The 20,892-nt window shown below is 33.9% G+C and overlaps 1 protein-coding gene across 1 annotated transcript in view; it reads right to left on the bottom strand.

Annotated features, from left to right (window-relative positions):
• The window catches only part of LOC131662079 (callose synthase 10-like), a 37,910-nt gene extending 17,380 nt beyond the window's left edge, over positions 1–20,530 (bottom strand). Inside the window, exons 1-22 of the mRNA XM_058931768.1 lie at positions 20,077–20,530; positions 18,823–18,920; positions 18,523–18,686; positions 17,305–17,428; positions 16,861–16,971; positions 16,511–16,636; positions 15,644–15,733; positions 14,246–14,343; positions 14,053–14,170; positions 12,441–12,569; positions 10,397–10,470; positions 10,244–10,322; positions 7,093–7,185; positions 6,897–6,999; positions 6,693–6,816; positions 5,766–5,955; positions 5,620–5,672; positions 4,613–4,673; positions 4,387–4,468; positions 3,380–3,429; positions 1,000–1,086; positions 296–381 (exon numbers count right to left, since the gene is read on the bottom strand). Of these exons, the coding sequence (XP_058787751.1) occupies positions 296–381; positions 1,000–1,086; positions 3,380–3,429; positions 4,387–4,468; positions 4,613–4,673; positions 5,620–5,672; positions 5,766–5,955; positions 6,693–6,816; positions 6,897–6,999; positions 7,093–7,185; positions 10,244–10,322; positions 10,397–10,470; positions 12,441–12,569; positions 14,053–14,170; positions 14,246–14,343; positions 15,644–15,733; positions 16,511–16,636; positions 16,861–16,971; positions 17,305–17,428; positions 18,523–18,686; positions 18,823–18,920; positions 20,077–20,284 (2,348 nt within the window). The 5' untranslated portion in view covers positions 20,285–20,530. The remainder of the gene's footprint in view (positions 1–295; positions 382–999; positions 1,087–3,379; positions 3,430–4,386; positions 4,469–4,612; positions 4,674–5,619; positions 5,673–5,765; positions 5,956–6,692; positions 6,817–6,896; positions 7,000–7,092; positions 7,186–10,243; positions 10,323–10,396; positions 10,471–12,440; positions 12,570–14,052; positions 14,171–14,245; positions 14,344–15,643; positions 15,734–16,510; positions 16,637–16,860; positions 16,972–17,304; positions 17,429–18,522; positions 18,687–18,822; positions 18,921–20,076) is intronic.
• Between the last annotated feature and the right edge of the window lie 362 nt (positions 20,531–20,892).

The raw sequence follows: 20,892 nt of genomic DNA, 5'->3' as shown, positions 1-20,892 counted from the left end.
ATAGAACAGTATAATGACTAGAAGACGAAGTAATAAGAAATAATTTGGGGGGGATAAGAAAATAAATAAGTAAATAAATGGAGTATTTACCAAACATAGTAAATTAGCAAAAAAACCAAAAATGTTTGGCTAGAAATACCTAGCCATCGGACAGCATTTAACTAAATTTCATTTTCATTTTCCACCTACTTGAATGATGTCCCACCAAGTCAATTACCATAAAAATTAAGAATCTACAGAAAAGTAAAATAAGTAAGACTTGCCAAATATATATGTTAAATCCTAAACAAAATACCTTTTTGCTTGCGGAGAGACCAGATTTTTTACAAATGCCCCCGGGAAACTCTCAAAACGTTTATGCACCATTTCAATTGAACGTATCTGTTGGAAGTTATAAACAAAAACAATTCATACAAGAAATGAGACAAGCATGGAAAAACTGATCAGCCACAAAAACATGGATTTATTTAATAAAATAAACGCAGGCCAGCTCCCTTAAGTCTATCATAACTAATGTATGATTTTGGTCCAAGGAAAAAATTGAGCCCACATTTTTCAATTATTATGCTCAGGTCCCTTTGCTACTGTCTACTTATTAATAAAAACTGTCAAATTCCCATTTTTAAAGCAAAATACAAACAAATTGAATTGATTAAATCATTTTAAGTTTTAAGCCTTCTTTCAAAACTCACCAAATAAAATATCAAATTTCACCAAAAATTCTGAAGCACAAAGATTCATTCATCATTTCAATGAAGAACGGCACAAGAACCCAAAATTTGATTACTCAAACCATTTTTATCTTGCTTAATAATAATGTCCCCTCTCTTACCACCATCTCCTCTTTGCCGTACTCAATAAGCTATTTTCCCATTCTTTAAGCCCCTCATAACTTAGGACTTTGCAAACTTAAAAATGTTTCCTTTTAATTAACATCTGAAATAAATGAAGAAAACATAGAACAAAGACCAAAAGGTTACCACATTCGAACCAAAATACCTCGCCTAACCGAGCCCGTGCACCAATTACACCACCTACGATCGCTGACATAACAGTGTACCAAATATGAAGATCCATGAGATAAATCTGTAGAATGTACAAGCATTGGAAAAGAATGTCAAGTATCACTGAAAACAAGAAAATAACCATAGTTGCTAGCAGTGTGGTAAGTGTACTGTATTTTAGAATAGTGAAGTGTTTGTTTTAAATAGATGTACAATTACAGTGAGGTATTAAATATATGTAAAATTATATCACATGCATTTAACATGACCATGAATGATGTTTAACTCAGCAAGACAGCAACTGTTTCATTGTCCATAACTTCATATTATATTAAAATGCAAATTTACATATTATATCATGGGCATTACACAGATAGTACTTCGACTTCTGTTGGATTTGTTACAGCTACAGAAGGATCCATGTCTTATCCTCCAAGTTATTGATTTTTTAAATTTAAACATGTACAATGCATGTATCTACGCACTATAATGATTAAGTTGGTGGGTGTTGCTCCTTGCCCACAACGTCACGACCAAGTTGGTGCTAAGGAGAGATGAATTTAGTTTCCTTTTTTTTTAGAACAATAGCGGTCTGTCCAAATTTCGCTGAATATCATATAGAAGCTATTTATACTATATAGTGGCTATTTGACAACATTTTGTACTAAGTAGCACATAGAACAATAGTGATCTTTCCAAATTCCGCCACGCTATAGCACTGCAGTGCAGCTATAACAACATTAGAGTGGTTAAGTTACACATCGATCATGAATATATAAAATGCTTAATATATAAAAGAGGCGACACATATACCTAATGCCTCAAGATTCTAGGTGAAAATGGGGTGTCCAAGCTCAGTTGTATAGCTAGCTGTTCTTAGTCCGATGTGATGATCTATACCAGGGCTGTAGGCTCCACTGGAAATCCCAACAGAGATACCAAGTTGTAATGTGACTATGTGAGGTTTGCTCAAACTTTATAAACACTACACAGACCATATCTCTATATCTCTCTCCTCTCCTTTCTCTTCGCTTTTTCTTTTAAGACCTCGCGTTTTCTCCTCTTCGTGTATGTTCTCCTCTTCGCTTCTCACCTCCTCCGCCTAAAACTGCTTCAGGTTTGTATTCTTCTTCTGTTCTTCTTCTATTCTTCTTCTCTACTTCTCTTCTGTTTTGCCTTTACCAGTTCGGTTTATTCCCTAGTTCTCTGTCTTCAATACTTCTTCTCTTCTACGCGTCTGTTTTGCCTTAACCAGTATAGTGTTTTGATAGTTTGATTTTATGAATCTTTTATGGGTTTTGTTGTATTATTGAGTTATTTGTTTGATTTATATTTGTAGTTATTATTTATATAATTTGTTTAAAAAATAATTAAATAGCAGTCATCCCCCCATTTTTGGACTCGGTCGCTCCGCTCTGCTATAAGGAATTGATAACTTTGCTTTCAACTGCAAACTGCAGACAAATGCTGATTAACACTTGCTAGTTTTTACTAGCTATGTTTAGATAACCGCGCACCAAACCCCAAAATGTTGTAGTTATTGCAAGATAGTTGCTATTGTGAATACTAAAAAACAATATACACATTAAACATAAATTCCAACAAAATATCTAAATGCTCTAGTAAAAAAGACACAAAATTAAAGGGACAGTCATACATAATAATTATAATTAACTTTGTCATTTCCCCGTCTACAGAAAATCAAACAGAACAGAGCAACAAGAATAAGATCAGAACCTATAATACAGAGTAAGAAGAACTTAAGCAGAGCACCGAACTGAACGATTGTTTGTGAGCGAGAAACCGAAAGTACAAACAGAGCTGAACTTAATGTAGGAAAAACAAAACCATTGTTGGTGACTAAGAACAGAACATAGAAGAGAAGAGAAGCAGTAATGAAGACCGAAACAAAGCAAGAAAATAAGAACACCACCCTGCTTCGCAAAAGAACACGCACAATGAAGAAGCAAACAAAGCAAAAAAAACACAGGCAGATGAAAGACAGAAGAAACCAGTGAGTAGATGAAAAGAAATGTGGGAATTGAAATAATGATATATTAGGTCCCTTGAAGGGTTCGAATTGACATTTACACCCTAAAAAAAGATAATGTAATAGAAAAAAGAGGCATTCAGGAAATTTTGCCCTGAAACTTAAATAGCTGGTAGTTCAGGCTGCAACCTGTCAGCAATTTTCTCATAATTCACGGCTGCCATAAGGCGGCTTGCAGGAAGATGGCGTCGTAGTTTGCACCTAATCCTAACATTGTGAGGCTTTTCCCCTATAGCGGCACTATTGACTTAAATGCCTTAAATGCATGTTTAAACAACAGTTTTCTAAGATTAATAAGAAAAAAGAGGAATTCTAGAATACTCACAGCCACAACAGGAGCCCACAGGCTAACTATAGTCAAGGCATTGTTATTATCTGCAAAACCCAAATTCAAATATCAGCAATAAACACAACTTAATATTGAGAGAGAGACGGACAGAACATCAAGGATTTAAAAGAAAAAATAATAGTCTGAAACATAAAAATGTCAAATTCATAAGAACAACATAATTTATTTAGAGAGAAAAAAACCATTACACTTTACTCAATAGATAAATATATACTCTAGAGAAATTCCAAAATGACTATTCCTTGGAAAGTTAAGGTTTGTACTAGATAAATGGTTAGAAAGATATTAGCGAATTATTGGAATTGAAAAGTATCTCACAGGTGGTTAATGGGCTGCTTATTTTCAGTAAATAATTAAGTTGAATTGCATTGTTTCCCACATTTCCTTTGATAAAATGTAAATAGGGTAACGATGTGTCGTATAGTATCTAGTAATTATGGCGATTAAGATAACAGTGCTCCTTTTCAACATACAAAATATAATTCCACCATCTAGTTTAAATAAATGGAAGTCCATTCCATTTTCATCATATCCTTTACTGTTTGACATAATATTGGGAAAAATGGTAGAAACCTGGGGCTTAAGAATTTAACCATAAAAATATTAAATAAATTTTTACTTAAAAAAATGTCTCATTTGCACTTTTTTCTATCTTAAAATAAATAATTGTCTCTTTAGAATATCAATGGAGTATTTATTTTAGTTTTCCACTACTATACAACAACAACTACAACAATTAAGTTTTATCTCACTAAGTAGGGTCGACTATATAAATCAACTTCCGTCTAAATGTTTCCCTACTATACCCTTATTTATTGACTTTCACTTCATTTAACCACTCCACTAACTACAATTAATAAAAGTATTTTAGTCAATGATATTAATCTTATTAAAATCAGCATGGTTAATCATTTTCTTAAGAACCGGGCACAATCCAAATAAGATGCTTTTTATGAGACAGAAGGGTAACCCTATATGCTTACTCTTTGAGATAAAATCATGCCAAGAGTACGTCAAAGATGGAAGATCCGCAATAATATTGGTAGGTTTAACAAGAGGTTTTATCTGCAGTATCAGAAGTCAGGAATTAGGAACAAAATAAAAAGAGAACTGTAATTTCAAAATCTTTACATACAGTATCTATTATACATTTGTACTACAGATGGACAACTTTACGCAGAGAGAAAGAGATAAAAAGCAACTACTTGCCTGGAGAAAGTATGCAAAAGTAAATTTGCAAGCAAGTACGATCAACCAATAGACCACATATCTGCAGAAAAGAACAACAAAAATGCGAAAATAAGAAGTGAAAAATCCATGTCACAAAGTAGCACGGCTGACAACAAGGCAGGTAAAACCAATACAGAGTTAACCCTGGCCAGATCATAGACATTGCAAATTGTGACAATTGAACCATGCACCCGTGATATGCCTCACGGACGGTAATTTGCAAGTTGAAATAAACATTGCCAGTAATTTATTCTTTATTCTTGCAGATAAACAAAGTGAAACTGTAATGACAATTCAAAAGTTTCTCCTTTTGGAAATATTGTATAAAGCCTTGTTGCACTTTTGAACTTTAATAACTTCATTCAATAGGTCACTAATCTAGTCAGTCATTGAACTCCAGTTTTTTTATAAAAAGGCTATTATCACGCAAAATCATCATTAGTCCTAACATCTGTTATTACTGTTAACATGGGGGGCCTCAATAACAATGAATTAATCCTAACATCTCCATATTAAATCTACCATCAGTTCGCACTTACTTGATTTTGGAAACTCTATAATATAATTTTGAAACTTTTTTAACTAAAAAGATTAAGTAAATGAAATAAATAAGACAGCCTGAGACAGTTTTAAGTTTGTGGGTTTTCTTTTTTACCATAATAAAAAATCAATAATGTTAATTTCAAATTAAAAAACATGAATCAATGGTTTAAACAATATAAGAATAAAATAAAATATTAGGATCTGTCTCCCAAATCCCAATAGTGAGTTAGCTCTGAATAAGCATAAAGGCTTATTATCACACAAATACAAAAGTTCGGAGAAAACTAAACCATATTAAACTTTAATGTGACTAAGTGCAAAATACCTTATTCTCAAGGTAGCTCTATAAATGGATTGAAGTTCAATCCAGAAAAAAAATTAAGTAAATAGGTGTCTCATCCTATATGCAAATGAAAGACTTGATTTTTCTGCACACAACCCACCTGCAGTAGTCACTCATTTTCTCATAAAGACCCCGTCCAACATAATACCGTTCCTGAATTATTTCATTGAAAAAGAAACTGAGTCATAACATACCAAAATAATATGAAAATGGCCTTGTCAAGTATACTCGGTAAAAATAACTCACTTGATATATCCACTTGAAAAACTGAAAGAATGATTGATCAGACATCTCAGAAAGTGAATGACAGGCTGGAATTTTGAGCAGCAATGCAAAGAATAGTCGTATAGCTGCATAAACGCCCAGTACAAGCAGGTATATCCGGAAATAGAATGAATTGTCAGAGTTATTACTATGCCTCTCCTGCAAAACCTTCCTGCAATTGAAGCATAAATGCTGTAAAAACTCAGAGAGTTGAGATGCAGTCCTAATTACAAGTCTTGTCAAAATTGGCAGATTCGCCAACCTAGGAACTGAGGCAGGGTATGAAAAAGCCTCAATGACACAAAATAATTTTGATCCTTGGCCACATCAGGATGATGTGGCTCCTGTGGTCAGCGGTCACATTGTGCACTTTGGCCAACTTATTTAAAATGCTCAGTGCCAACCGGTATTGATGTATGTGCATTTTCAACCCATTATACCTCTTTAACTTAATAAAGAGACAAAAGAAGAAACACCGAGAATACAATCTGAATTTGACTGCCAAGCATAATTTGCAGTCTAGAAGCTAAAGGTTAAATTTTATGCCATATTAATATTATGGCCTTAAGTTAATATTTATTTTCCCATTATCATGTATCTCAGTTGGGCTGTTATATATTTATTGTACTATGAAACTACGTTATTACTAGGATTGCAAATTTGATTTACTTGACATTTTCAAAGAACTGTTTTGGCATAATTTGTATTTAATCAATATATTAGTTGTGATTGATTATTATGTCAAATTAGGAATCAATAAGTTATTGATAAAACATCAGCATCACCGTATTGATGTGAATGCATTCCTTTACCACGTCAATTTGATGAGGGCCACCTCAACCCACATTTAACTCATGACAACACTACTAATTACCAAACAAAATAGCTAAGGGAAAATCAGAAACTCACAGGTAAACATATGTTACAAATGCAGAAGTCAAGCCACCCCAAAAAAACCTTATTACTAGCCTTGAAACAGCCATGCCCCTTGCAGTTTTGTATGACCCAAATGTGAGCAACACATCCAAGCAACCTATTCACCATAAATTTAGTATTTTGAGAATTACTTACAATTCAATAGAGCAAAAACAGCAGAAAACATAATCATCTTACTCTTAATGAAATTCATGATTGCAAATGATGGCCCGATGCTAAGTACTGTTTTAAAAGTATTCAGGTTGATATGTCCATGATTGAAAGCAATAATTGTCAAAGCCTGTGAGGAGCAGGAGTACACATATTTTAAGCTAGAATTCATTACTAATCATAGTTCAAACTTCAGAGCAAATTGATGGTTGGAAAAAGGAACCTGAAACATTAATGCCAAAAAGATCCAGAGACGGTGGAAACTTCGATATAAGTGAAGAAACGTTCTATGTTCAACAAAACTGCTTTTACCAGTCTGCCAACCATGTGTTCAACATACAAGTAAGAAACAATAATCAAATAATAATTGTGATTAAGAATTAAAAAACAGTCACCATAACCTCAACCCATATACTACCATCAATCAAACTACTCAGACTCAAAATACAATATTACCATCAATCCATCAAAGCCAATTTTGAGAAGAATGTATATTCTCCAAAACAAAATGGATCAACAAGCCAAACATCAAATTAAAATAAAATAGTTGGTGATGATGAGGGTTGTGTTGGGAAGTAGTCAATAGCCAATGTAACATTTTAGGAAATCTCTATGACATTGATCAAAAACATAATAATAACGTAAATGATAGGTCAATGCCCAGAAGCAACGCGTCTATAGCTCGAGTACAGAGTCAAAACAGCAAGGGCTGCTGCAACACCGCTAGGATGCATTAAAAAATAAGCAAGGGTTTAATATTTTTGTGAGCGAGTCTGGGTAAAAAAGTTAATTCATATGAGAGGGATTTGTTTTGGAACATGGAAGGCACTCTTAGTCTTCCAGATAAAATCTATGAAAATAATAGACATTGTGGTTAGGAGGAAGATCAATTTTATATACCTAAATTTACTCCCGTCCTAAATTTTTCGTCGATTTTTTATCTTACTTTAGCTAATATGTGCATTAAGAAAATAAATGAATGCTTAACCACATAATAAAAAAAATTTAAAAATATGTCTTACTTTAGCTAATATGTGCTTTAAGAAAATAAGTGAACGTCTTAACACATAATAAGAGAGGGGTGACATGTTCTCAGATGAATTTCTTTTTTTTTAGCAAATTTCTTTCTTTTTAGCAAATCAGATAGAAAATTTTGGTTGGATGGTAAAGTTATACCTAGAGAGAGTTTGACTACCCAACGTAGAGTATTGATTATGGATGCAATAGTCAAGAGAATAGCAATGATAAAAAGTCACGAGGGTTCCACGAATTAAGTGGTAGCATTTGAATGGTGAAAAACAAAAATAGTTTCCAACACAAGATCTTTGAAGGAGGTTTTGAACAGCCACAAGAAAGTACAATGATATGTGGGAGTGGGATAAGAAAGCACAATAGATTAAAAAAGTATCAAAAGAGACGCTAAAAAATCAAGAGGTTGTAAAGAATCATGGTGCAGAGAGTTAGAGTCAAAAAGAAATGTTTTAAAGATTGATCTAGGTATAAAAATGCTTAAACTTGGGAAAATTATAAGAAAGCTAAAAAAAGACCACAAAGAGGTGATGAGTGAAGCAAGAACTCAAACTTTTGATGGATTATACCAATTCTTAAGAGCTAATAAGAAAGAAAGATATATATAGAATTTTGCTAAGCAACGAGAAAAAAAGACGACACTTTGATTAAGTTAAATGTGCTACAGATGAGACGAATTTTGGTTAAAAAACAGAATATAAAGGATAGGTGGAAGAAGGATTTTCACAATTTATTTAATGAAGAATATGAGAACTTAACGGACTCTATCAGATTAGACATTCTAGAAGAGTATCAAACTTATAACTACTATCGTAGACTTCAAAATACAAGGTAAAAGAAGCGATGAAAGGATGAGTAATAGCAAGGTAGTTGGCCTAGACAACAAACATACCTATTGAAGTGTGGAAAAGTCTTTGAGATAGAGGCATTGAGTTGTTCACCAAACTCTTTAACATAAGCATGAGATCAAAGCAATTGTCGGACGAATGGAGAAGAACTTTAACTCAAATCTATATATGAATAAGGAAGGTGTACAAAATTGTGCAAATTATAAAGGGTTAAAGTTATGAGTCATACCATGAAGTTATGGGAAAGAGTAATTGAACGGAAACTAAGAAAAGTGACTCAAGTTATTGAAAATCAATTTCATTTTATGTCTGGGAGGTTGACCATAGAAGCAATCTATTTACTATGACGTGTGATGCAACTGTATCGGGTGGATCAACAAGACTGACACTTAGATTTCATTGATTTGGAGAAGGCAAGGGATAGATTGCGAAGAGAGGTTTTGGAAAGCCCTAGAGAAGAAAAGGGATAGAATTAGGCAATTAGCTATATTTGAGTTATCCAAGATATGTATGAAGACCTCTCGTTTAGTGTGCGGATTATGGGTGGAGATTCACATGATTTTCCCATAACTATATGATTACATCAAGGTTCAACCCTAAACTCTTACCTTTTTACGATAGTTTTGGATGTATTTACATAACACATTAAATAGTTAGCACTGAGATGTACGTTTTTTGCAAATGATATTAACCTTCTTACCTTTTTACGATAGTTTTGGATGTATTTACATAACACATTAAATAGTTAGCACTGAGATGTACGTTTTTTGCAAATGATATTAACCTACTTAGAGAATCGAGGGAAGAATTAATTGAGGTTGGAGACTTGGAAACTAACATTAGAATTTAGAAGCATATGATTTCCTCCTGAGCACAAAAATAAGACGGAGCATATAGAATGTAAGTTTAGAAAAAGGAGAAGAATTTTTAACTTTAAGGTGAAAGTTGGAGATCATAGCATACCAAAAATTAGAGGTCTGTGGTACAAAACAAGTTTTAGTAAAAATGGGGACAAAACAGTGATCCTATTTGTGGGTGTGGATCCTCTCTAGTAACTCACATTTTCAGTATTAAAATGAAATACAATGATATTATTTTAAAAATAACATTTTGTTTCATTAGTTGTTCTCTCTTCAACTGCAATAGTCCAGTAAATGAAAAGGAATGCATTCCCTGTTTGATCTACATAGCTAATCCCACCTGAATAAGAAAAAACTATGACCTTTTTTAGAAAATGGGAGTTGGTATACTTTAATAGATGTGAAAAATTCAGGGAGGGTATGATCATATGGTATGATACAAACAGAAAGGGAAATTAAATTACCCATTGATTAACAAAACAAAAGTCAATCACAAATCAAGCAAATGAATTTTAAACAACCTACAGCAAAATTATTGACTATAACTTACTATTCGAACATAATACTTGAAAAGAAAAAATGTCAAAACAACTTAAAATATCATAGAATATGAAAGAAAGAAAACAACAAAACTGACCCTTTTCGATTTTTTCGGTTTAAGAAAGAACGGTGAATCACTCCTCATTGGCCAGCCTATTTCAAAACAAGCAGGCGACCTACACATGAATGAAAATTAGAATTGAAAATTCCCTACTAGTAAAAAAAGTTTCATGTCATGAAAGCTGCTAACCAAAAGTATTCATTGAAGTCGTCATAATTTCTCCATGCTGAATGTGCAGCTTTTCCATTTTTGTAATGAGCCTCCTGCATTTTTTTAGGAGTGAGGGCAGCACATGAGTATGTGTACAATAAAAGAAAACCAAAGATAATTATAATAATACAAAAGAACTATTGAGATATTGTTAATAGCATCCGTAAGGATATTGACTGATTTTGTCTTGCCTATATTGATTCAGCTTTCCTTTCTTAGATAATCACTTTCCTAATTCTTGAGATTGATTAGGAGTCTCATGTGTGTGTCTATGTTCTCATTCATAATGTAGACAAGATTTCAGTCTCAAGATGGTATTAGAGTTTAGTCAAGAGTCATTGGATCACTCACTATCGGACCACTCGGGTCACGCTCCAAATGTCTATGACCACATGCTGTAGCTCCTGTTCCTAGTGGAACGGAATTCCTAACTATCCATGGGAGCTTGTTCCACTTCTTTCGGGAAATTTTGTTGTTGGTTACAAATAGGTTTTTAAAGCTGACGTGGATCCTAATGTATAGGTAGATCAATTGAAAGCTCATCCTGTAGCAAAGTATATACTTGATTGAGTCCATGGTCAGGGTTATAGTGATATGTATTCACCAACATGGTGACTTGGAGGATACTTATATGGAGCAACCTTTTGGATTTGTTGCGTGGGGGAAGTAATCTAGTGTACAAATTTCATAAATGTTTGTATGGCCTGAAACAATCACCTCGGACATGGTTCAGAAGATTTAGCAAAGTTATGCAGCAATTTGAAATGATACGATGGAGGAAGATGGCTTCATTTTTACTAATTGTGACATTAAATAAGTATACCTACTTGGTGGTTTATGTTGACGACATTGAGATGAATATAAGGGTATCAATTTCAGGCATTAAAACAAGACATATTTCAGAATTTTCGACTATGGACTTGGGATTGAGGTAGCCCAATCAAAGGCAGGTAATATTATCTCTCAAAGGACGTATGCTTTTGATATTTTGGAAGAGAAAGACCTAACAGAGTGCAAAGCAATCAACACTCCTATGGATCTTAACATAAAGCTTCTTCCTAATCAAGGGAGTTCTAGCCTAATCCGACCAAATACACAAGACTTGTTAGAAAACGGAATTATCTCATGATGACTGAACCTAACACATCTTTTCCATTCAGTGTAGTAAATCAGCTCCTCAACTCTCTTGTAATAGCCATTGGAATGCAGATGTTTTGAATTCATATGTTGATTCAAAGGATCACCTAGAAAAGGGATTTCTACTGGGTATTCAAGTGTTGATTGGACAGGAGATGCAAGTGATCGACAGGCTAGTCAAGTTATTGTGTATTGTATTATCTATTAACCATGTCGCGGCTTATAATTTTGGAATTTGTCTGTTTTCCGGACTTAAAAATCATAAAGTTGTCTATCCCATGTCAAATACATGCTTTCTTGTACCAGAATATGCTTTCTAGGTTGTATCTCTGTTGTGTCAAAACCAAAAAAAAAAAAAAAAAAGATTCTAGCAAGGGTTTTCCCTTCTCATAGTTGTTACAATGCCACCAATTGAGTTAGTTAACCAACTTTACCACTATTATTAATGATATAATTAAATTGAAGTCATTATCATATTCACCAAAACTCAAGTTAAATTTAGTATATAGATTATGGATTGCTGTGACTTACAATACAATGCACTAGTAGCAGCACCTATTTATACTACTAATCAGGAGGACAGGGTAAAGTACTATAAATTTATAGTATAACTACTAAAAACACAATTGCATCAATCAACTAAAACTATGATTAGACTCTTAAACCTAAGATTTTCACAGCCCCTAGATCCAGTAATCAAAGTCTGTAATAATCCATAACTTAGCTAGGCACTCCTTTAGGGTGTGGCATTTTATCCATCAACAGAAGCATGTTCAAAAGGTGAATGATAATGTGACTGCCTTCAGCAACAAATCAATTCGCACTCATTCCAACAAACAAATGTGAACAAATTTATAAGAATACTCAGCATAACAAAACAACTTACATCAGCTAGTGTTTCATATATAGGACAAATGATTTTCTCAAGGAACTTCGCAGAGCCATCATCAGTTACGCAGCTGGCTGCAGCTTCAGCTTCTCCACGATCCAAAATAGCATCCAGTTCTTTTGCCATCTAAATAACCCAATAAGAGGAGACATTTTAGCATTCTTTAAAAGTGACTTGAAACCTATAAAGCAGGACTCTGACACTAGGTCACGGCATGGGCATTCCGACACCGGGTCACGACATGGGCATTCCGACACCGATAATGTAAAAAGCATAGGACACTGATACTGCTACATATGTGATAGTATTTGAGCATCATTTATCTATCTATAGTTAAAAGAGTTACAAATATTTTAGTTAAAATTAATGTCTTTAATTCTTCATTGATAGCATTGCTTCAATGCATGTGTAACGCTTTTAGCTTTGTATGAGTTTTTTCCAAAAAATATATAAGGTGCATTGAAACAAAAAAAAAAAAGAACAATTCTTCTAATACACTTGTCTGAGTTGTCCGACACCAATTCAAATCGAAGCAAAGGAAAAAACCATTTTTTGATGATATTTATCCGACTTTTTCGATATTTGTCCGACTTTTTCGACATGTGTCGTACCTCGTACGAGTTTCATACAAGTGTCGTACACCGCGGCACACCTACTCCTAGAGGTGTCTGTGTTTTATACTTGAAATAACTAACTCTCTGCAGGGTGGATCCAAGCGGTAGCTAGGGCCACTCTCCCTCAATATTTTAATGAAAAAAAAATATAAATAGTGACTTAATGTTTACAAGACTTCTATCCATAATACTATAATTGGATCCATCCCAGACTATAGGCTACAGACACGCCAAATATTTAACATTATGAAAAAGGGGCACAAAAACACAGTACTTTCCTTTGTTCTTTCAACTGAAAAAGTAGGAAATGTTTTACTAAAAAAATAGATAAAAAACATTCAATAACAATTTCCTTGTCTGACCTATCTAATTCAAACTATACAAACAGTTACAAGATACAATCAAAATGTATTTAAAAAGTAAAAACAATCATATCATAACAGATTAAATATTAAGACGCAAGTTAATCTTCAAAACAGGCAGGTTTTATACCTTCCTTTTTGTGAGTACTGGTACCCTAAGCAATTGAAAGCTAATATTTTTCCATATCCAATACACGTGTAAAATATAAAAACAGATGGTAATTTTATTTTTTTGTTCCAATTGAACGACACAAGTGACTAAATATCAGCAAATAATCACCGAGGCTATTTTAAACCTATCAAAACAGAGGGCATGGGAGTAATCTCTGTATATTGAAGGCAAAATATCCATTTTATGAAAGGAAAAATATTTGTATCTCTGGAGTCTGGAACATTTTGATCTATAGCATTTTTGAAAGAAAAACTGGGTAATCCAAACACACAATGCCTCTCTCCCCACCACCCCACCATAAAATAAAACTTAGAAACACAACAAAGTATGGAATCCCTGTAAAATGGTACGGCATGTACAGTGAATAATTAGGTAAAAAAGTTAATCTCAATTATTTGAGGAAACAGCTCTAACAAAGGTAGAGATAACCCAAAAGTAAAAGAGCACAATAAAATACTTACATGGTGGAATATATAGCAAATGCACTCGGGAAGAAACCGGACATTTGCAGCTTCACCCCAAATAAGAAAATACAGAGAAACCAAAATAAGCTTCCTATCACGGTTAATTGCCTCTAAACTGCAGGGAACAAAAAATCTATCAAGCAAACTCAGAGATAACTAGTTCAAAGCAAGAGACAGTTCAAGTAATGACCTATTCCATGCAAGACGAATTCGCAAGTATCGACACCACTTGATATAGTTATCTAGCACCTTCAAGAAGACTTCATTGATTGTTTTCTCGTCTATTTTCTGTATGTTCCAACAGACATATGAGAGAAGCAATATGAGAAAAGCAAAAAATTATTTTTCTTTCAACAAACATAAAATAATGGATGACGAGTTCATGTAAAGTTCAACAAGTTTGAAAGACCCCAAACATTCCCATACATATACATCAAGGCACCATACTGCAAACGGACACACACAATATGTTCATTGCTAGACATCAACTATAGTGTACTTTATCACGCATGGAGAATGTCAGCTTGATTAGGCCTTGTGTGAGAAATGGGGAAGAAAGAAGTGTGATACGAAATATGTGGGTCAACATTGTAACACTAACAAGTAACAACTTGGTCACAAGCAGGGAAGGACACAGAGGGCAATTCGGTTAGGAATATGATTAAAAGAGAAGATACAAAGTAAAAGGATGCAATATTAATCCAGTTCTGGAAATTTTGAGAGACAGTCATTGTCCAATTTTCCTTTCCTTTAACACTTCACTTCCTGTCTTTTGTAGGTTAAATTCCCATTTTCTGCTGGAAAAACGGAGGTTCCTATCATTCTTCCATACGAAATATAGTATTTAAGTTACTGTATTCATGTATTGATCGCATATATAATTAGATTAGCTGTGTTAAAAAACCTCTTTCACTCTCATCACTTACAAAAATGAGCCTTAAACTAAGAGCTCAAGCTCAAAGGGTAAACAAACCTCTTGCAGATAAAGAAAACCATAACCTACCAAATGGGCGACAAATTACCACGCCTTTTAGTAATTTCCAAATTCAGAGTAAAATTAAAATGCTTTTATGCATCAAAAAACAAAAAAGTTAAATGTATGAAGCACTCTCTGATTCTATCAACAAATATAAGCTTCTCTTCAAAAAAAAAAAAACAGCTACAAGCAAGCATAATGTTAGTCTTACAGTCTAGCTCATTTAAGGAAAGTCAAATCCATACACAAACAATCAAAGGAGTAAATGAATACAAAGATGCATAAAAATTGCAAATTTATTGAGATGTACAACAGTGAAGACGAAAATTGTGTCCATAGAAAAGCCAATTTCTAGATCACTACTCAAACAAAAAATGGTATTAACTCTAAAATAACTTCACAAATAAGTTTTATAACCCTCACAGAAAACTTGAAAGTATGATATCAATGTATATTCAAAATAATTGTAAAGTCTGTTAGACAGAAAATCGAGCAAAATTGTATACTTACAAACTTTAAAAATAAATTGTAGATCGTGAAACTACACTAAATTACAACAACAACTAAGTCTTATCCCAGTAAGTGGGGTCAGCTAACATAAAAAAGACTCACTGGATCAGATTCAGCAGGTATGCCCAGTCGCGACTGCGCATTTGCTACCATCAAAACAACATTTTCACGCTGGTTCCTTACATTATCTTTCTGCATAAAAGAAAATTAATTATCAATGCAAATATTAAAGAAGGTTAGAGCCAAACTATCTACTTCCATAAGAGACTCATACTTCAAGGATAATCTTATTTATTAATTTCATCATAACTATAAAACGTTAACTTCCATGATAAAATCTAGTCATACCAGGCTTTGCTAAGCAAGCTTTAAATATAACAGAACCCTAGGCAGTAAGATAGGTCTTTTGTGTGAAAAAACAAACAAAAAACCCTTAGAACCTTCCTTGATGTGATTGATTACAAGACAAAAGATAGAAGTCGGATTAGGGGAATTAGGACAACAGTCGTGCACATATTTAGGCCTAGAAAAAAGGGGAGACAATCTCCATCAAAATGGTAACAAGGAAATTACAGTAAGAACTACAAGGGATACTTAAAAAACAGGTGGACCTAAAATCTACTCCTAGCATAGAAAAACAAAACATAAACGGGAGATTCTGTCCATTCCTAAAAATCAGAAAATTGTGAAAACTAGAAATATAATTCTTAGAATAGATTCTCTTTATTAGTGGAGGAGAATTTGACATTATTGCAATAGGTGGAAGTTGTTGTAACGTGATACGAAATACCCTTGCATTGTTTCTTGTTAGTAGTAAATGGTGACATACTGTTAATATTAGGAACCACTATTCAATATTGGTACTAAAAATCAGAGATGAACCCAGTGGGAACCTATGAAAATAGGATTAATTACTGCAGGATTAGCCTTGATATAGCAACAAAAAAATTGTACAGCCATATTACAAACCTGGAAACCAAACACGAATTCCAAAAGATCAAACATGTCTGCATCCCGTTTTCCAGATACTTTATATCCAGCAGGAAGTCTAGGGAATTGTTCAGTATATCTGATTGAAGAAATTGCCCCTCTAACCTGAGATTAAGAATCCAACCTCATAAGTCATCGAAACTATCATGCAGAGCACATAAATCCATGATGACATCACAGAAATTGTGCAGACAAACATAAAGGGCTGTTTCAATGTTTGTAACTTCACCTTTTAAGTGATTATCAAAAACAAAAACATGTCAAAGACAGGTCACTAAAAAGAGAGAGTGGGTGGAGATACCACGGGTATTCTGAAGGATTCAACTTACTTCTGGGAAAATTCTGATAGGATTGATTAATGATGGCGCGTCTAGAGGAACAATATTGTAAGGCGTCAACTCTGCGGATAACGTCGCGCTTGACTTTTTTAGTTTTCTCAACTAAGAAAACAGACAAAATGAAAAGTTATTTGTACAGTCAGTCAGTTAGAGTAAGTATTATTAGAAGTTTAACAAGTTCATATAATAAAACTTTTGAGTCAATTGACAACAGCGTATAGTCAGAAGAAAAAAATTTCCCATTGTCAACTACTAACCCGAAAAAACTGAAAGTGGCTAACAATTTCAAATCAGAGCATAATTCATAATAATAAAATTAATTGTTAAAACTTTCAACACTGTCTGGAACAATTGAAAATCAGACTGCAGACTATGCATAATCAGCAAAATTAATTTGCTTCATAATAAACATCTTCAAACTATTTTAAAGAGTACCTCCTCCATTATGAGGCCACCAACTCCATTGGGATCTGCATCCTTGCTAAGGGCCTCCAAGACCTCCACTAAGGCACGGAGAGTGGAGATTATCTTTTTCATTTCTGACGATCTAAGTTCCAACCTAGAAGAACAAATCATTAAACTAAAATTATACCATAGTAAAGCATAATCTAGATAAAATATTCTAACGGCTTTAATCAAAATAAAATGGAAAATGTAAATGAGACAGTCTTTCTTCATTTTTAAGACAGCAAACAATGATTTCACTACCATGAACATCGTGATAGCATATTAGCATATGTAACGCATGAAAATAAAATGGACAATTCATCTTCTAGTTTCAGTGCTCTATTAGCTTACTAATTTGCACATTAACATATTTTTATGTTTTGCACCTTCAACACTGTGATTTCTTAGTCACGAGAAACTTACACTACGTTGTTATTACCCATGCAAAAAAATGAAAGGCTAAAAGCTGACCTCAAACCAACTTTGTCGGCCGAGAAAGCAAAAGAGTATTTCAAGAGCTTGCTAAAAGGGCACTATAAAGAAAAGGCTTTTATATTTATGTTTAATTTGTGGTAAATTTGGATTAAAATGCAAAGACCAAATATTGAATTTTCAAGGACATACAAAAGTATATCCTATGAAATAAGTTGATAATTTTAACCATAGAGAAAAATAATTCAGAGCCACACTTGAAAATATGCATCAACATTTTAGTCAATGACAAAAGAATAAATAACCTTTCTTAAAATTTGGGTTTAGGCCTAACAAAAATACAAAAGCTAGCTTAAAAGGTGAGGTTTGCTTGAGACTAATAAATACTACTTTAGCCATATCACTAGTCTATAAGGATCTCGACACACCCCTTACATCCCAAACGAGAAGTCAAGAATTCAGAAGTATGGACAAATATTATGTTAGACGACCAGTAACAATACCTCGTCATGCCTAGGAAGCAACATATTTAGTGTGAATAATTACTGGTGGGCAAATTGGACATTTACTATAGGTTCTAATTTCTAATATCATCCTAGGTTTGAGTCTAACTCATCCCCAACAAAATGGCTTAAATTGTGAGGATTGTTTACGTTTTATAAGCTTTTTTTAGGCCATTTTTTTAGCAGGATCACAACAACCTTCTAATTCACTGAAGAAATAGACTACATCATAGAAAGTTTAATTAGGTACAAATTCATGAGTTGGACATACTCTCCTAGTGTAGAGCTAAAAGTTCCAGACTCTTGCAATCTTTGTTCTTCTCGTTGGATGTCATCCACTCTGTGTTGTTGTTTGTAGCGTTGATAAAACTCCCACAGGTTTTCAATGTCGCGATTGCGGTCAGTCCGAACCCCTCCCTCTTTAGCAAGTTTTTGCTATACAATATAATCAAATGAAAATCATTAGCAGGTGAGCTGTTAAGCGCCATTAAAACTCACGTGAAAATGAAAAGAAATAAATGACAAAAAAGGCTATTTTTCCAACGTATTCCCAAAAACTCACTACAATTACCTTAATAACAGACATTAAACCAGTCTTGAACTGAAGAACTCCTCTGCCATTACTGTTTGGATCGAGATTTTGAGCCATACTATATGCCTGCTCACACACTGAAGGTTGAAAGTAAAAGGTCATATTCATACCCAAAAAAAAAAACTATGAACCTATTCACAGTTGACACATACTCAATCTACTATATTACAAGCCTGCAATGAATTGTGATATCTTGAGATTTTACAAGACAAGGACATGTACATCAGATCAGCTTAAATACTTGAATTTTACAAAACTTGAGCAAAGACAGCATTATTGATGGTTGATTGTGGTTCCTTGCGGAAAGCCAAAAATCCACTGTGAAAAATGGCAGTGGCAGACACCGTTGCATGTCATGGCAAAAGCAAGAAGAGGTTGGCAGAAAAGAGAACGGCAAACATGAAAAACAGAAAGCAAATGCATGTTCGGGGAAAAGGAACAGTGGAGGATGGCCATCAGAGGAGCCCACCGGATCAGTTTGCTGGAGATGAGAGGTTCAGGCTGAAAAGTTTTTATGGAGAGTTTGTTTGATGTTGTAATTGATAATGAGGAGAGAAGAGCCAAAAGGTGAGCGTTATATAATTTACTCTTGTGGTCTACAGTGGGAGCAATCACCTTGTAGTCCTTGAGAGTAAATTCTAAAACTCTCACCTTTTGGCTTACAGCTGCCCTTACCATCAAAGCCATCACGAGAATGGCAGCTCCCATGACCTACCATGCAAAACCTACAACACCATGATGTAGATACCATTGCCCATTGAACCATGTCACATTTTATAACAGAACCAAATTCTAATCAAGTCATGTTGAAAGCACAAATGATAATGTAACAACTGCCCAAATAAATGAAGATGAATGTCACCGAGCGCTTAACAGGTTATATCAAAGCAATCGAGTGAAATAGCATATTCCTCCCTATGCCGAAAAACTGGAAAATAAGTAAATTCATAGTTAACCAACCTCCTTCCCTCCAAACAAAGTGTCTAGGGCATAAATTTAGTTAAGAGTAAAACCTCTATGCTCTCAAAAGGATATGTCTATAATCCACTTAGTTCCTTGAACTCCAAATTCCTAATAATTCAGTCTCTCCAATCCACTCAGTCTAACAATGTTAACAGAATGCAAGCATAGCATCATGCTCCTATCTAGATCTAAAGTTCAGAAACAACATCTAGTACTACATTTATCACATGAAGTCAAATTTCATAAACGAATTCTAATTTCAAAGCTTACAGATCCTGGCGACGTTAGGGTCCTCCGGTTGAATGTCATCGGCGGCTTGCAAAATCAAATCAACGTTAGTTGTTTGAGCGAGAGAAGGCGGAACAGCTCCGGCGATTCCACTCGGGTGTCTAGCATGGCCTTGGCCGGCATTTCTCAGCTGCTCCCTTTTCAGCGTCGCTCGAACGAGCTTCTCCCAGTTATCGCGAGGCCTAACCATGGCTTCGCAGCAAATCGAAGCCCTAGGCGCGCGTGGTTTTCACGGATACGGTTAGAAGGAAGGTTTAGATTGGAGAGGTTTTTGGTTTGTATAAGACTTAAGGAGTAAGGTTGGTTCTCTTGAGAAGAAACGCGGATCGATGGTAACGCTCAATGTAGTAGTAGCAGAGTAGTTGCCTTTTTTTCCCACTTTTTCTTTCACTTTTGGTCTTCGTTTTTTTATGACAAAATTGAGAAAAATGGAATTGAACGCTATTGCGGTTATCTCTTTCGGGATGTTGTTTTTATTAAAATATAATATTTTGTTTTTCACACGAATTATTAAATATAATTAATTTTTTTTAAAAATCATATATGATTTTTTAAATTTATTTTTTATAAATTATATGAAAGAAAAATTTACTTATTTATTTAAAATAAATTTAAATTGATTAATATTCGTTGAAAACTAAGCGGCGGAGTTCTAATAATTTCTATCAACTTCAGTGTTATCAAAAAGTTTTTTAAGAGATTTAGCATAAAATTATATATATATATATATATATATATATATATATATATATATATATATATATATATATATATAATTTTCATATTATACGAAGAAAT

The sequence above is a fragment of the Vicia villosa genome, linkage group LG3, assembly GCF_029867415.1.
Source record: "Vicia villosa cultivar HV-30 ecotype Madison, WI linkage group LG3, Vvil1.0, whole genome shotgun sequence".
NCBI classification, from domain to species: domain Eukaryota; kingdom Viridiplantae; phylum Streptophyta; class Magnoliopsida; order Fabales; family Fabaceae; genus Vicia; species Vicia villosa.
This window is presented reverse-complemented; position numbering and strand designations above follow the sequence as displayed.